The sequence below is a fragment of the Poeciliopsis prolifica genome, unplaced genomic scaffold (genome assembly GCF_027474105.1).
Source record: "Poeciliopsis prolifica strain line A6 unplaced genomic scaffold, Auburn_PproV2 SCAFFOLD080, whole genome shotgun sequence".
NCBI lineage: Eukaryota > Metazoa > Chordata > Actinopteri > Cyprinodontiformes > Poeciliidae > Poeciliopsis > Poeciliopsis prolifica.
The window spans coordinates 1,196,505-1,212,169 of NW_026562455.1; the positions used below are offsets into that span (position 1 = coordinate 1,196,505).

At 36.7% G+C, this 15,665-nt stretch overlaps 2 protein-coding genes across 2 annotated transcripts; both read left to right on the forward strand.

The window, feature by feature from the left end:
* The first annotated feature begins 250 nt into the window (after positions 1-250).
* snapin (SNAP associated protein) lies at positions 251-7,282 on the forward strand. Its single transcript, XM_055021988.1, has 4 exons — positions 251-389; positions 2,799-2,845; positions 2,989-3,107; positions 5,791-7,282. The coding sequence occupies exons 1-4, from the start codon at positions 274-276 to the stop codon at positions 5,896-5,898; spliced, it is 390 nt and encodes a 129-aa protein (XP_054877963.1). The 5' UTR covers positions 251-273; the 3' UTR covers positions 5,899-7,282.
* A 339-nt stretch (positions 7,283-7,621) lies between these two features.
* Positions 7,622-15,207, forward strand: pex11b (peroxisomal biogenesis factor 11 beta). The gene is made up of 4 exons (XM_055021987.1): positions 7,622-7,927; positions 10,853-10,968; positions 11,039-11,240; positions 12,201-15,207. The coding sequence occupies exons 1-4, from the start codon at positions 7,872-7,874 to the stop codon at positions 12,616-12,618; spliced, it is 792 nt and encodes a 263-aa protein (XP_054877962.1). The 5' UTR covers positions 7,622-7,871; the 3' UTR covers positions 12,619-15,207.
* The last annotated feature ends 458 nt before the right edge of the window (positions 15,208-15,665 follow it).

A 15,665-nucleotide genomic window follows, 5' to 3' on the forward strand; every position in this document is an offset into this window, starting at 1 on the left:
CGCACATGAGATTGAAGTCACTTCCGACAGCATTTTTTTGGTATTTTAACTTGTCTCGTAAAGGATCTCGCAACTAAGTTTGTTGTTGTTATGTGCTTAAATTAAATCTAACAAAGTTTGAAATAGTTTTTTTTTTGACGTTTTACTAAAATATCTGTTCACATATGAAGGTCGAAATTCCAACTGTCGTGTTTTAATAGAATGTAGCATTGATGACGGATCACTAGCGTCACGAACACGTGACATCTTGACTGCATTTGCTTTCTGAGCGAAATGGCTGCCGTCTCTGTGGTGGAAGCATTCTCCAGTACAGATCCTATTGCAGAAGGACTTCTCGAACTCATCAAACCTGCAATCCATCAGCTCGATTTACACGTCCACTCAGTCAGGTAAACTGGATTATAGTTTCTGACAATCACGTGACAACTCAGTCTAAAATAAATCTAAATTAAACCCCGTTTACAACAGTAGTATACTCGTTATTCACGTTATATGTAGTTTTTGACCGTAAAACGCAGACCGTTCTATATGGCCAGGAATTTAGCGCCATCATCATCACTGTTGTTTATATCTCTCCTAGTGCCAACATTAAGGAGGTGCTCCAGTGCTCTAGGGTGTTTTTATTGTTGTTGGAGACTTCAATCAGGCTAATATGAAAAAAAAGTTCCCCCTCATTTCCAGAAGCATGTGAACTTTGCAAGCACATGCTCACTGGATTGAACCTACACAAATATTGAGGCAGCAACCCACCCCCACCGCGGCTCATCAGACCATCTTTCTGTAATGTTAATTCCTGCATATAAGCCCCTGCTCCTCAGAGGAAGCACGTGGGAGTCTGACCTGCAGGATCCATGTCAGCATTTTCGGGCTGTTTTGAATGCATGGACTTGGACATGTTCAGGAAAGCTGCAACTTTAAACAGTAACACCAATATTGAGGAGTATGCCAAATCTGTGTCTGCGTACATCCTGAAGTGCATGGACGATGTCACTGTGACCAAAATCATCACCACCAGGACAAATCAGAAACCATGGATGACAAAGGAGGTCCGTGAGCTCCAGAAGTCACAAAATGTTGCTTTTAAATGTGGGGACAGAGGTCAGCCAGAGCCAACTTGAATCACGTCATCACAGTTGCAAAACGTGCTTATGGTAAGAAAATACAAAAATTTTTCGATGAGTCAGCAAACACCACACACTAGTGAGGACAGAACAGACTTTCTGAATGCACTTAACACCTACTTTGGTCGTTTTGAAACCCTCAACAACACTCCTGTGAGAAAATCCACTCCTCAACCAGGTGAAGAGATTACGCAGTTTGAGACAGCTGATGTTCTGAGGACCTTGAGAAGAGTCAAAATGCACAAAGCAGCAGGCCCTGATAACATACCAGGTCTGGTTCTCAAGAACTTTGCTGACCAGTTGGTTCATGTCCTCATTGACCTATTTCACTCCTCGCTGAGCTGTTCTGTTGTTCCATCCTGCTTCAACACTGCCATCATCATTCCAGTGCCCAAAAAACCCACAATTGAGTTACACTCACTCCCATCATGATGAAGTATTTTGAGAGGCTGGTGAAGGAACACATCATCTCAAAACTTCCCTCCTCTTTTGATCCGCTCCAGTTTGTCTGCTGCGCCAACCGCTGCACAGAGAAAGCTGTTTCCACCACACTGCACGTGAGCCTGAAACACCTGGAGGAGAAGAATACTCGTGTGAATGCTGTTTCTGGACTTCAGCTCAGCATTCAACGCAATCATCCCCCAGCATCTGGTGAGCCTTGGGCTCAACAACCCCCTGTGCAACTGGCTGCTGGATTTTCTCACAAACAAACCCCAGTTTGTGAGGGTTGGTAAAAAAGCTTCAAGGGTCATCTCCCTCAGCACTGGCTCCCTCCAAGGCTGTGTACTGAATCCACTGCTCTTTACTTTGATGACCCATGACTGTTATGCCAGGTTCAGTATGAACCACATCATTAAATAGTGGTGGGTCTCATTGGGGACAACAACGAACTGGCCTACAGAGAGGAGGTGAAACATCTGCTGGGCTGGTATAATGTAAACCTTCTAATCCTGAATGTCAATAGAACAAAAGAAATTGTTGTTTTCAGGAAAAATCACCCAAGTCACCCAACCATCTTCATCTGTGGAACAGGTCAGGGACATTAAATTCCTGGGGATACAGATTGCTGACACTTTGACCTGGTCCCTCCAAAGTCTCTGGTCTGGTGAAGAAAGTTCAGCAACATCTACACGTTTTATGTTGGATGAGAAGAGCAAGCCTCTCCCCTCCTATCCTCACCATTTTCTATAGAGGAACAATAGAGAAGACACTGACCAGCAGCATCTCTGTCCTTTTTGGATCATGCAACACCTCTTGACTGGCGACGCCTGGAGAGAGTGGTGAGGACAGCTGCGAAAATCATTGGGACTGAAATTCATTCCATCCATAACACAGCTCACAGTCACTGCCAGTCCAGGACTGGGGCAATTATAAAAGACCCCTTAAACCTTCAGCATTGTTTGTTCTCCCTACTGCCCTCTGAGAAAAGGTTCAGCAGCTTCAAATGCAGAACTACCACATTCTACAACAGCTTAATCCGTCATTAGTTCAACCTTTTATTATATACATTTATATTGATCATTTTATTATTACTTATTGGAGCCTTGCAACAAAATGTCTTTCAATTTGTAAATTTTTAAATGTACAGTTGAATGACAAAACAATCTGTCTGTCTGTCTATATGTATATACATACAATTTCCTGTTTATTGACTGTTCTCACAAATGTCTTTTGCAGAGAAAGCCAGGTGGAATTAAGAGAACATATAGACAACTTGGCAACGGGTAATCTTTAATTGTAAAATAACACAAAACTGTACTATTAAAGCGCCAGTGTACTGTTTTATGAACAAAAACAAAATACTTAATGCTGACAATGAGACAAAGATTATGTAATTATTTTATATATTTTTGTATGTGCTTCACAGAGTTATTCAGAATAAATGAACACCAGAAGATTGCACTAGACCTGGATCCTTATGTGAAGAAGCTACTTAATGCGAGGCGTAGAGTGGTGCTTGTGAACAATATTCTACAGAACGCTCAGGTTAGTGCCTGGCCTTGGTTTTGGACCTTCTTTTTCTTGACTAAACCTCTTCCATACTGACAATAGACCACCAAAAGTCAGTAACTCTTACACACATGCAGTGAGCAAGTATAGTTTTTATGGAGCTGAAACCTTTATTTTTCAATTTTAAGAACTCCATTTTGTGTTCATCAACAGTACAAACATATAATTTATCTGCCAGCGAGTACAAAAGAAATAGTATTTCTCTTGTCAGGTTGTGTTCCTGTATTAATACAGGGTTGATAAGTAATTAATTCTAATAAGGGTAAGTTGGAATGGTAAGAGGAGCATGTGGTAATAAAAAAAAAAAAAGATTCAATAAGTTTATACATTTGGAAGACCAATCTGGCCAACTTTTAACTTCCTGGTTGGTGTCTTTAGATGTCATTTCAATATTTCTACAACGCCAAGCATCTTATGAAGTTTACAGGTTCCTTATGCAGCAATACAGCCTGACAACACAATGCTGCCACCCTACACTTCTGAGTTAGGAGAGTAAATGAATCCAAATTTCATCCAAATTGCCTATAAGAAATTTCTAGATCTGGTATCAGTGACAATAGACTAATCTATTAATTGTATTTCTATGCCTGAGCGTAAATGATAGTGCTGCACCACCACGGCAAAATAAAAGCCTCGCACATTCAGAATTAAACGTTTTGTTGTTTCTTTTTGATGTTAAAACAATGTAAAAATTGACATGCATATGGTTTACACATTTATACTAGCCAAAGCAGCCATAAAGGTAAAACTTTAGTTTTTGTCTACCTGCACTGAGCAGAGGGATAGCTTAGAATTGAGTATTATATGAAGTGTTATTGGGTATTTACATGGTTTTACTTTGGCTTTGAACAATAAGTTTCAAGTTTAATGTAAGCACCTTGCTCATTAACATCTCCAACACTTTACTGAATCTGTGCCAGTGTTCTGATTATCTGTGCTGCCTATCAATCCGTCCAACATTGTGGTAATGCGAAGCACCGACCAGTAGACAAATCTATCTAGATGCGCTATGTTAGGAAAATCTAACGTAGACAGTCAGATAGTCAGAGCAATGGTTCTATGCCATGAATGGCAGGACTCAAATCTCAGTCAGTGAGAGTCTTGAGTTGTTTTTTATGACTTAACTTGCTGATAATGCTCTGCACACACATCAACAGCTAATGTTGTTTTTATTTAATCTTAAATTATTTAATGGCAAACACAATAGATAAATGAAATTGACAATGATGGGTGGATAATTTTTATATTTATATTTCATATTGCATATTCGGGCATTTTATGTTTCTTTTGAAGTAAATGCTTCCTCCTCACTGAGAGGCCATGATTGTACAGGACATATTTCACCATCTTGTTAGTATCTTCACAAGGTTTCTTGTCTTTTTGTTTGTTGTTCTGTTATAATTTTGGACCAAAATATATTCATCTCGGGGACACAGAACCCATCTCCTTGAGCGGTATAATTTCCATCATGTCTCTACTTGAATTTAGTTGCCTGTATAAATGCAGCACCTTCAAACATCTGGAAATTGTTCCCAACAATGAACTATATATGTACAGCTTCACAATTCTCTGCCTGAAATCTTGTCTGATTTCTATTGTCTTTCTAATTGTGTAAAACAAGACACCAATGTGTTCCAGCTATAGCCTTGAAAAATTAAAATAACTCAAATGTGCCATTAAAGGTTAGTGGAAGGAAACACAAAAGGTTTGACCTTTTGTGTTGCAGTTAGTCATTCATTTAAAAATACAGTTATCCCTAATCCTCACACTAAAGCTAGAGGCAAAAAAATCTCAGTAGATTTTCCAACATTTAAAAAACTAGAAATAATTTTTGTAATTCTAACTTACCTAAAACAAGAAAAGCTTGGGCTGATTTTGCTCAGACCCGCATGTGTCATTTTATCCAATGTATGTAAATATCTAGTTTCAACTGTGCCATCTTGCCTACAATTATGCAGGACAGGGAAGTGACATTTTTAAATCATATATTTTTATAAATGAGGATTTAATTCTCCACTACTGACCTAATTAAAGATGTTATTGGATAGTAACATGGTAATTAATCCAATTGTTTGCTCTTAGCAAGAAATAACCCTGTGCCTTTAAAATTTTACCATGGTATCTAAAATAGCATTAAGTATTTATTTTAATATTGGTATCAAGTTTGAGATTTTTGCATCATCCAACAATTTATACGTTGTGAGAGTAGCAGTCTAAACAGGGAGACTCAAGCTTCCAATTCCCTAGCGACTTGGGCCAGCTACTTCTGGGGAATCCCGAGGCATTCCCAGGCCAGCTGAAAAACATGTCTTGGGTCACCCCACTCTCCTCACAATAGGATGTGCCAAAACACCTCACCAGGGAGGTGTCCAGACCAGATGTCCAAGCCACCTCCTCTCGATGTGGCGAAGCACCAGAAGAATAAATTTCATAAGCCAGTTTATTATGACTTTAGACATTCATAGTATTCATGACTAGCAACATCATTGCTATAAATGACAACTACTATATATGTTGACATTTTTAAATGCTGTAATTTTTTCTACTTTAATTGCAGGGTTTACTTTCTTTTCTCATTCATCTTCTCCATCATTTTACTTTAGAGATTAACTGCCCAAGGAGTTGTGAAATATAGACTAAATAAATACTCTGTTTACAGGAACGCCTGAGAAGGCTAAATCACAATGTGGCCAAGGAGACAGCACGAAGGAAGACCATGCTTGAAGCATCGGGAGTGTTCACCCCTCGCTCACCTAGTAAACCATGAGCCCTGTTTCCACTGCGCTGCATGACTTGTCCCACTGAGGCTAGTTTAAACTAGAATTAGAATTCAAATACTCAGTGTGCCCATCTCTCTAGAATATTAAGATGTGTTTGCTGAAGAACTTGATGTTGTCTTGCATTGCTTTGTTTTTGTCTTCAAATTAAAAATGTGTTTAAAATGAGCACAGAATAATATCCGTAACAACTATTTAAAACCCCTTATGTTTCTCATTGTAGTAAATTTCAAAAATTGTTTTCAATGAAAGTGTCAATAGTGTTTCCATTGAAAGGTATGCACAATGGTAATGTTAATTTTTTTAAATACCTCTAAACTTTTGATTTGGACCCAGACTTTCTGGGTTTGAATGGCAGTATTGAGTTTAACTATGGCCACATAAAATTGAGGGTTTCCTGGGGTCTATACGTTTTTTGTTGATTAACAGTACCTTTGTAAAAGTGTATGCTGTATGACAGGAAACAAACAGTAGTGATGATAAGCTGCTTGTGTTGCTAAGAGTTGCTGTTTGTGTGTGCTGTTTATTGTAAGTTGGAATCACTTATCATTCCTGGGTATTCCAAAAAATAGTTTGTCAAATAATGTCTTTTCAAAATAACAAATTTTTCAGAAATGTGATTGTGCCATGTTTGCTAGTTGAAAGTCAAATGGGAGGCAGATCTTCTAGTAGTCAGACTTTCCTCCTATGGAACCATGATCCAATTTTCTACTTTTCAGACTAAGCATAAAACCTTTTGTTTTACAAAAGCATACTGTTAGAGTATCTTATGTTATCCTGATCTACTTCTATAGGTACTTTTAGGCTTGTACTGCTATACTTTTGAGCACTTTTCCTTGTCCTGCTACTTTTTGTAATACACAGTAAAAGATTGTTGTTATAAGGAAATAACTTGATGCAAAAAATCTTCATTTAAATAAATTGGGGCTATTTGGATAGAAACAAAATCATAAATTAGATCATAAACTAAACTTAACTCCCCATTATTTTATAAATGGGATCAATGTAGTAACATTGATCAGTAACAAACTGATCAATTTCAGTTTGTTACTGACGGTGACTGGATTAAGTTTATTTCTGTTCACAAACAGAATTTTGATTTGGTGAACTGTTTTGAATTGGTATGTTTAATTTATCTGTATTTGAAAATATAAAAAGCGGCCATAAATGACATTTCAGTTATTAAAATTTTGTAGATGAATGACTACTCAGCTGTTAGATTTAAAGTTTTCTGCCATGTTTGTGATTTTTTTTTTCCAATTTTTATTTCTCATCGATGTTTGATCCAATTTAGACAGTTGATCAAACATGACACAAGAACGGCGATTCTAGGTTTTGTACCAATAAAATAAAGGTATCTTTATGTCAACGAAACTCTTGGTGTCAATATGTGATGGTGAAGTCTTAAGGATTATTTCGCGATTGGGAAGTTATTGTCGTCAGAAGTGCACAACTGCTGTTCCCAGTTGGTGTCAGCCCGTCTGCATAGGAACGAGCCGACACCGCCTCCTTTTGGCTTAGAGTAAACATTTCTACTACTCCTTTCTTTTTAAGGACATGGATAAACATAAAGACATACCTCCCATGTCAATTACATGTTGTCTCCTACCAGATTCGGGTTCACACAGAACCAAATTCCAGAAGATGTTTTTTTCCACATTGGCCATAATTTCTTTAATTTGATGTGATTCTCATTTTTTCCCGCTCAGTTTCTGTTGCTTTGCCTGTTGGGGGCAGTATACAATCTAACAACAAGGTCTGCTACCGGAAATTCAGAAAACGTTTCAACGAAGTGTTTTCATCGTGCAGATTCTCTTCAGAGAGGGAGCTCGAAACCAGCCATTACTGGACCAGGACTAAAAGGACCAGGCAGCACAACCAGGCAGCCTTCTCCAAGTAGCATTAACTGTCCGTAGTTCACAGCCAGCCAGGTAGTCCCAGGCCCGGAACACCATCATCCAAAATGGACTCCTGGGTCCGGTTCAACACCCAGAGTCAGGCCAAGGAAAGAGTTTTGAGGTAACACGGTCAGTGTTGTCAGCATTAAAGAAGCGGGGCCCGTTAGCTACAAGTTGTCCATTCTCAGTTTTATTTTAGTATATTTTGTGTATGCGTCTGAAGTATATTTTGGGGAGTTGTTGTATGCCTCTGTGAGGTGCTTAAATGAATACTGTAAATCGGAATATAAATAAACATTTACATTTAACAAAGTTTAGATAGCGGTCGGAGGGACAAAGCCAATAAAAGCCCCGCCCCTTTAGCATCTCAACACTGTGCTACGCTAAAAGGCTTTGGAGGAAAACAAACTCAGGGCCGGCCCAAGCCTCCATGGGGCCCTAAGCAAAATTTGGTTTTGGTGCTCTCTATTTCAGTTTCTAATGTGGATTGCTGCAGTCAACAGTCAGACGATTAGGTCATTCTCACACCTACTGTAAACCCATTGCATCAGCAATGGTGTGCTGTTTACATTGTGTCCTAGTCCATATATCACAGTGATATATGGATATATAGGGTTACTTGTGGTAGTAAAAAGAACAACAACAACAAAAAACATAGTATGCTCTGTATTTTAGATGGATAAATATATACGATAAATTTTGCTGAGCAATTGTCTCAAAAATTATTGCGGTAAACGATAATATTGTTTATCGCAATAAACAATATTGAAGTTTAAAATGAAGACCATTTTAAACTGATGTAATGGTAATGACATAGTAATGCAAACATCCTGCCAAAAATAAATAAATTTTATTAAAAAATAAAACACTTCACACTGGAACTGGCAAACAAATAAACAAAGAAATGCACTTGAATAAAAATTAAACACAACATAAAATCAAAGTGGAAATAAAAACTACATTCAACCAAAAAAGTGTAGATTATGAACTCTATATACTATATTGCCCTTCGATAATCATTAGATTGAGATAAAGATGGGCATATCTGATGCAATAGTTCACTCCTCCCTTACACCTAAGAAATGAGGAAGGGAGGGGTCAGTGGAGAGTGACAGGCCTATGGATACATATTCATGTGTGTATTCATATGCACATGATTATACTTGATTCCTGTTGGAATTAGGCATAATTCCAGTAGCTAAAAATTACATTAATACCAGGTGAGTCTTTCTCACCTAAGAATATGGAGAGGTACTGAGCTGATTCTGGGCCTTCAAATATTTTTAGCAGTTCTGTTAGAGAAGTTTCACATAATTTATAAATTGATGTAAAAATAATGTTTGTTTTAGCCACATAAATTATCATGTGCAGCAGCAAACAACAAATCACCAACTACAGCTTAAAGTAGCTCATGTCAATGTAGTAGCCAGGTAACCTCATACAAAAAGATTTAACTACACAATGTCAAACATTGAGAAATTGTAATTATTGTCATCACACTTGATCAAGCATGCTGTCCTGAAGCCAGTAAAAAAACTCAGAAATATATAGGGCCAACAATAAGTACCAACTCATCTAAAGTTAAAACTCAGTTTCACACAAATAAGAAGATGATAGCATAAATTCTTAGCTGTTGCTTTTGATAAACATTACATTACCGGATAAACTGTCCAGTGTGACCCTGCCTCTTACCCATTGACTGTTGGAGTTGGGAACCAGCATATGTGTATATTATGCATAATATGTCTATGTTATGCATAATATGTCTATGTTATGCATAATATGTCTATGTTATGCATAATATACCTATATTATGCTGGTGACATCCATTTGCATGAGACATCCAAACTTCTATCTTGTTTTTTTTACTACTCTTTCCCTTTCTTTTCTCTGTCCCCGAAGGATAAGTCTTTTTTTGCAAAATAGTTTTGCTTACATGTCTTCCACCAGAGCTTTTGAAGTTTGGTTGCATTTACATGACAGCTCATATTACCCATGAAGTGTGACCTATCGAGACCCCAAGAACAATTTATTTTTTCTTTTTGCCCATACAAAGAATGATTTCTACAAAGTTGTATTAGAAATTGTTTTTTTTAGAACTATATATATTTGTTCCATCTCTCTAAAAGCTAATTTCAAACCAAAACAAATAAAAACGTATCTAAATATTACTGTACTGTAGGCACCTGTATGGATAAAGCAGAAAGTAGAAGCACTTCAATGTGAAAAAAATTTACTTTGATTGATAAAGTACCGGCATGCAGGGGGTGGAAAGTAACTAGTTGTAATTGCAATTTGTCTGTACTTTGTAGTTTGTTTACAAAACCTGAACTTCTCAGTAAAGTATTTTACTCAGAATCATACATTACATTTGAATCATATCCATCAACTTCATAGATGTAGTGAAAAATGCAGAGGATTTGGTGTGGGAGAAGTTGATCTGCTGACAGAAGATTATTGGAAATTCATGTCCCTTTAAAATTACACACATTATATGTTGCATTTACAAATTTGCTTGTTTACTAAAATAGTTTTAGACCAATATGTTCTCATTTTCTTTGTGATCAGTGTAACTTTCTGCTCATAAGAAAGTAGCCAACTTACTTTAAACTAAAATATTAATGAGGCGCTTTTTTTCGTTTGATTAACTGCAAGCTTTATCAAAATAGCTGTACTTTACAACCAGTGTTGTATGAAGCTTTTCTCATTCTGTATATGTAAAAGTTTCATAGGATAGGCTTCTGGAGGGTATTCCAGAAAGGTCGTGTAACTCAGTCTCGGAAAACCCTTAACTTCCACAGCAGCTGATATTAGAATATTTTATCTTACAATTAAAACTATCTATGGTATTAAGAATGTGTAGCTGCTCATTTTCTTCATATGCTTGTGAATCCATTTTTAAAGTATTAAAAAAAATTTTTTAATCCTGTTGATTTAAAATTTGGCTCAGTTTTAATCTGTGGTCATGCTTCTTTAATTTGGTATGAAGAAGTTCTTGCCTGAGAAATAGCTTTCTGCTTACTGGCTGTTTTTTCATCCACCACAGGGCTGCACAGTATGCTTGCATGTTGTTGGGGTACACTCTGCAAAAAAGCAGTGCAGCCGCTGACCTCCAAAGAACTATCAGTCAACTGGAAGCACATATGAGCCTGACAAGAAAGTGTAAGTGTAAAAATCCAGTATGAGTTTTAGTACAGAAGCTCTGCCGGTTCTGACGTGTGATGTTCCACAGTGCTGCGTCTGGGGAACTCTGTGGAGGCTCTGCAGGCAGCCAAGACTACCATCCACCTTTCTGACAGTGTTCTGAGGCTGTGCCTTACCATTGGTCACCTAAACAGAGCCATGTACTTTGCTTGTGACAATGTTCTGTGGGCAGGGAAAATTGGCATATTTTCCAAACTTGATCAACATAAATGGAATCATAGATCTTTCAGGTAAGTTACATATTACTTTTTCTGTGAGTTTTTCTCTGGATTCTACAGTTTCACGATATAAAACTATCTGTAATTGATATGTTCATAGCAACTTTTATATCCAAAGCAAACAATTAATTTAAATAATCTCTTCAGTGATACAGAAATCATCTGTTTAAAAAAAAAATCAGAAAGTTAAAGCCTTTTAAAATGACACAAATATGTTTAGGGCCAGTTTGAGGATGAGTCTCCTCTGTTAGATCAAGTCTTTCACAGCTTGCCCTGTGTTTAGCTCCATCCATCATTCTATCAGGCATATTTACCAGGAATAGGCATTCAGGGCTTTCTGGGGCAGTTTGCAGCTGAGTGTGAAGCAGCCAGGACAAGGATCTCTAAATCCAAGACTATTGTCTTTTGATGAAAAGGGGTAGAGTCTCATTTTCAGGTCAAGGTCCTGCCCCAAGTGGAGGACTTTAAATATCTCTGGGTCCAACTTTGTGAATCACACAAATCAGGTCAAATCAGAGTGGGAAATCGCTAGGCGAATTGGTGCTTTGATGTGGTTAAAGTGAAGAAAGCTGAGCCAAAAAGCAAAGCTCTCAATTTAAATTTTGAAAAATGGGTAAATTGAAACAGTTTAACAACAGGTAATTCATGGTTCCTTTCAGTGACGCAAACATGTTTAAAGTAATGTAGTAATGTTTTTTAAATACCTATAGTCTATAGTGAGGCTTGAGTCAGTGCATCTGAATGAATGTTTTAGGATCAGATATGATTTCTAAATGTCTGAATATGAAATCCTGAAAGTTGTTAATTTTTTGTCGTATGTATATATATATTTTTAATTTCATTTACATATGTATATGTGTTCATATATTAACATTCAAAACTTTTGTCAACATGTGACATGTTCATCTTAAACTGTAAATGAAAAAAATAAACATAAATGTACAATTGAAACATATGTGTTGAACTTGACAGGTACTACCTATTTGCTCTGATTCTCAATGTCACTCGAGACGTGTATGAACTCTGCCTGCTCCTGGACTGCGAGAATTGTTACAGAAGTACCAAATCACCATTGCCTACTAGTTCCAGCAGTGCCATCCCTACTGACCAACTGTCTTCATCATCATCTTCTTCTTCCATTCCAGTCACTGCGACTCCTGCTGTCATGTGTGTATCGCTCTGCAAACGCATCCATCAAGTAGGAATTGTCCTGTACAATAACCCACCTCTCCTGTTGGACCTGCTAAAGAATGGCTGTGATATTTTTATTCCACTGGACAAGCTGGGGATATATCAAACAGGCCCAGGCTTTGTTGGGACTTGTGGGTTGCTCTCATCAGTCCTCTCAATTGCCACCATGCTCCACCCATGGCTGAAACTCAAGCCATGAACCCAAATAAATCAGACACAACAGGTCATTGCACCAAATTCTGTGAAAGACAGGCTGTCCTGCCATCACGGCTCTAGTTATGGTTCCATCCAACAGCAGGTGAAAAAAAACACATGTCCTTGCTCCATCTGGGGCCAAATATATTAAAAAAGATACCAATAAATGCATAGCACTGAATCGTGCACACACAGCAGAAAAGTTTGACAGTTTAAATGTTCATTTTTTATTGGTTCATTTGTTTATTTGGCTGTAGTAAAGATGTATATTGGAAAATATACATTTTTACAAAAACTTGTAATACTATATCAGAAATATAGTTATAGTGTCCAAACATACATAAATCACATAGCAGCACATATACACAGGAGTTTGTTTTTCTGTCTACAGCACAGTAATTAATCTCACTGGACAATGTGACTTTCTCTTTAAAATGTGCTGAATAAGGTGAATGGCTTTGTTGGAAATTTAGTTTACCATCTGACCCTTATTGCAGTCTAAATTTCAGTTTTTCAAATAATTATCATATACTAATATCCGAGAAATATGGTATTTCACTAATGTGAAATAACTAGTGTATCACTCACATCATTCACATTGATGACTTTTAACTCAATGTGAAACTAAAGCATGTTAACAAGATGCATTGTCTATTATTTCTCTTCCTTGTGGTTGTAATGTGGTTGTAATGTTATGTTATATAAAGTACCCACCCTCCCCTTATGTTTTTTCTAGAGGTTAGTTTGTCAATAAGGGAAAAAAAATTGGGTCTAAAATTTGTTCAGACAAAAGTAAAAGATTTCAAACGTACATCCTGGTGTTGGACTCAGGGTCTTCGACCTAATGACCTCAGTAAATACTTTACTGTGATTTTAAAATACATTTGTTCAATGTTAAATCTTTCCTTTTTATTTAATGTGAGCCATGAGCCATTTTGGTTGAAAAAATTTTCCACCCAGGACTCAGACTATGTTTCAGCCAAGGAAATAAAATCTTGGCTCCAGAATAAACACTTCAAGGTCATGGAATGACCTGGCCAGTCTCCTGACCTCCATCCCATTGAAAATCTATGGAGAGCTGAAGCTTGGGGTTTACAAACACACGCCTAAAAATCTTAAGAATTTGGTGACAGGCCAAAATTACTCCTAAAGTGTGTGCTCTCCTAAAAAAACAAAGACTACTGACTGCTGTTCTTTCCAACAACGGTTTTGCCACCAAGTATTAAATGATGTTTCACTGGGGGGGTCAAATACTTATTTCCTTCAATATAATTCAAATTATGTTACATTTTTTCTCATTTTATGTAATTGTCTGCTTTTCTTTTGATATTCTGTGTCACTGTAGGACAATTCTGATATATTTATATATGTAAAATGTTTCATCTTTTGTGTACATTTTTTTAAAGTGGGGGATCAAATACTTATTTCCTTCATTGTAAGTAAACATCCAAAAAAGTTGAACAAATATGTCAAGAATATTTTTATGCATTTCCATTAGACTTTACTTTTGCCTGAACTGATATATTTCTAACAGATAAATCCTAAGTTTCTCTTAACTTAATTTATGTAACTGGAGCACAACACAGTGTAACATTTCTGACTGGAAGGTTGACAATTTGGACAGGACTAACAACCAGAGAGAGGAAGAAGAGGGAGGCTGATTGGGAGCAGTGAAGAGGTAAACAGGAAGAGGCAGAGGAGTTGATTCCAGTTCCCATCTCACCGTTGTGTGGTAGTTTGTAATGTAAAGATTTGTGTCCCTTTACAGGATGACGGTGAAGTTCCTATTACCTTTCTCTTCATTCCTCAACCCCAATGAGGAATATTTTAAATTTTTTTCTCAGCATGTGGAGATGGAATTATGGAGACCATTTTCCCTAAGGATCTTATGTTCCCATTTTTACTTTTTTGTGTTTTTTTCCCCCTTTCTATCAATGACATGATCTGTCAAATTACTGAACAAAGAAAAAGTGAATGTGAATCTTGTCATTAATCTACAATTACAATTTACAATACTTTACAAAAGAATGTTATATGTTGCATAGACAATATATAACAGTGTATATATTGTCAATGTATTGACAAGATGACTAATCAATTTGTATTTTTCCACAATACAGGAGGGACTTACTCTGCTGACTCACCAACATGTTATTTGACATATCGGACTTTCAAGACCGATGAACTAAGAATTTTTAGAAAGACATGGTGTGTTACTGTCTGTATGAATTTTGCTAAATACACCTGTTTTGCAAATGTCAAAGTAAAACTGTAATAGGAATAATAAATTGATTAAATAAAAAAAAAAGTAGTTTCCAAGAATGCTATTCAACAGTAAATATTAAGCCAGTAGTCATGTTTCTGGTTTCTAATACCCTTTGATGAACAGCAGAATTTCTGAATTTCTGTTGCTTTGGTTACCCTTTAAATCATTGCCTATGAGATTTTCATGAGATTATAGTGAACAGTTGCTTTTAAGCAATATTTAATATTTTTTTACTTTGACATTTAAGTTTATGCATTTCTAAAACTGCACTATTTGAGAATTAATAAGCAAACTTATCCAAATCAATAAAACACATAGTACAAATCAGATTTTTCAATAGTCATTAAATCATTTTAAGAAGTATAAAAGTGAATTTTCTGATCAAGTTGATTTTAATCTTGGGCACATCTACTTTCGTTATGGCACATCAGTGCCACCTGTAGAAATCAACTTCAAAGAAGAGACATCAGCTTCAATGAGTTTAGCTTGATGTCTCTCCACTTCTCAGCTCAACCTTTCACATATCCAAATTGCTTCTTTTCATCACCAAGCAATTTGTGAAAAAATACAATTTTTCTAAATTTGGAGCTCAGTATAATCAGTTTCTCATGCATCCTTTCTGCAACTTAGCTGTAAAATGTACTTTTTTTTTTTTTTAAACTGCGTATCACGTTAGTCCCTCATCATGGAGTGTTGCTTTGATTCTTTCATGCATGTTTCAAAAATCCTTGAATCTCTTGTGGCAACCATTTGGGATTGCCTATACCTTCTTTCTCTCCAAGTTT

Coding starts and splice junctions, on each gene's coding strand:
- snapin (XM_055021988.1), top strand. CDS start 274: ATGGCTGCCGTCTCTGTGGTGGAAGCATTCTCCAGTACAGATCCTATT. Junction 2,846..2,988: donor TATAGACAACTTGGCAACGG/GTAATCTTTAAT, acceptor TGTGCTTCACAG/AGTTATTCAGAATAAATGAA. Junction 3,108..5,790: donor ATATTCTACAGAACGCTCAG/GTTAGTGCCTGG, acceptor CTCTGTTTACAG/GAACGCCTGAGAAGGCTAAA.
- pex11b (XM_055021987.1), top strand. CDS start 7,872: ATGGACTCCTGGGTCCGGTTCAACACCCAGAGTCAGGCCAAGGAAAGA. Junction 10,969..11,038: donor TATGAGCCTGACAAGAAAGT/GTAAGTGTAAAA, acceptor GATGTTCCACAG/TGCTGCGTCTGGGGAACTCT. Junction 11,241..12,200: donor TGGAATCATAGATCTTTCAG/GTAAGTTACATA, acceptor TGAACTTGACAG/GTACTACCTATTTGCTCTGA.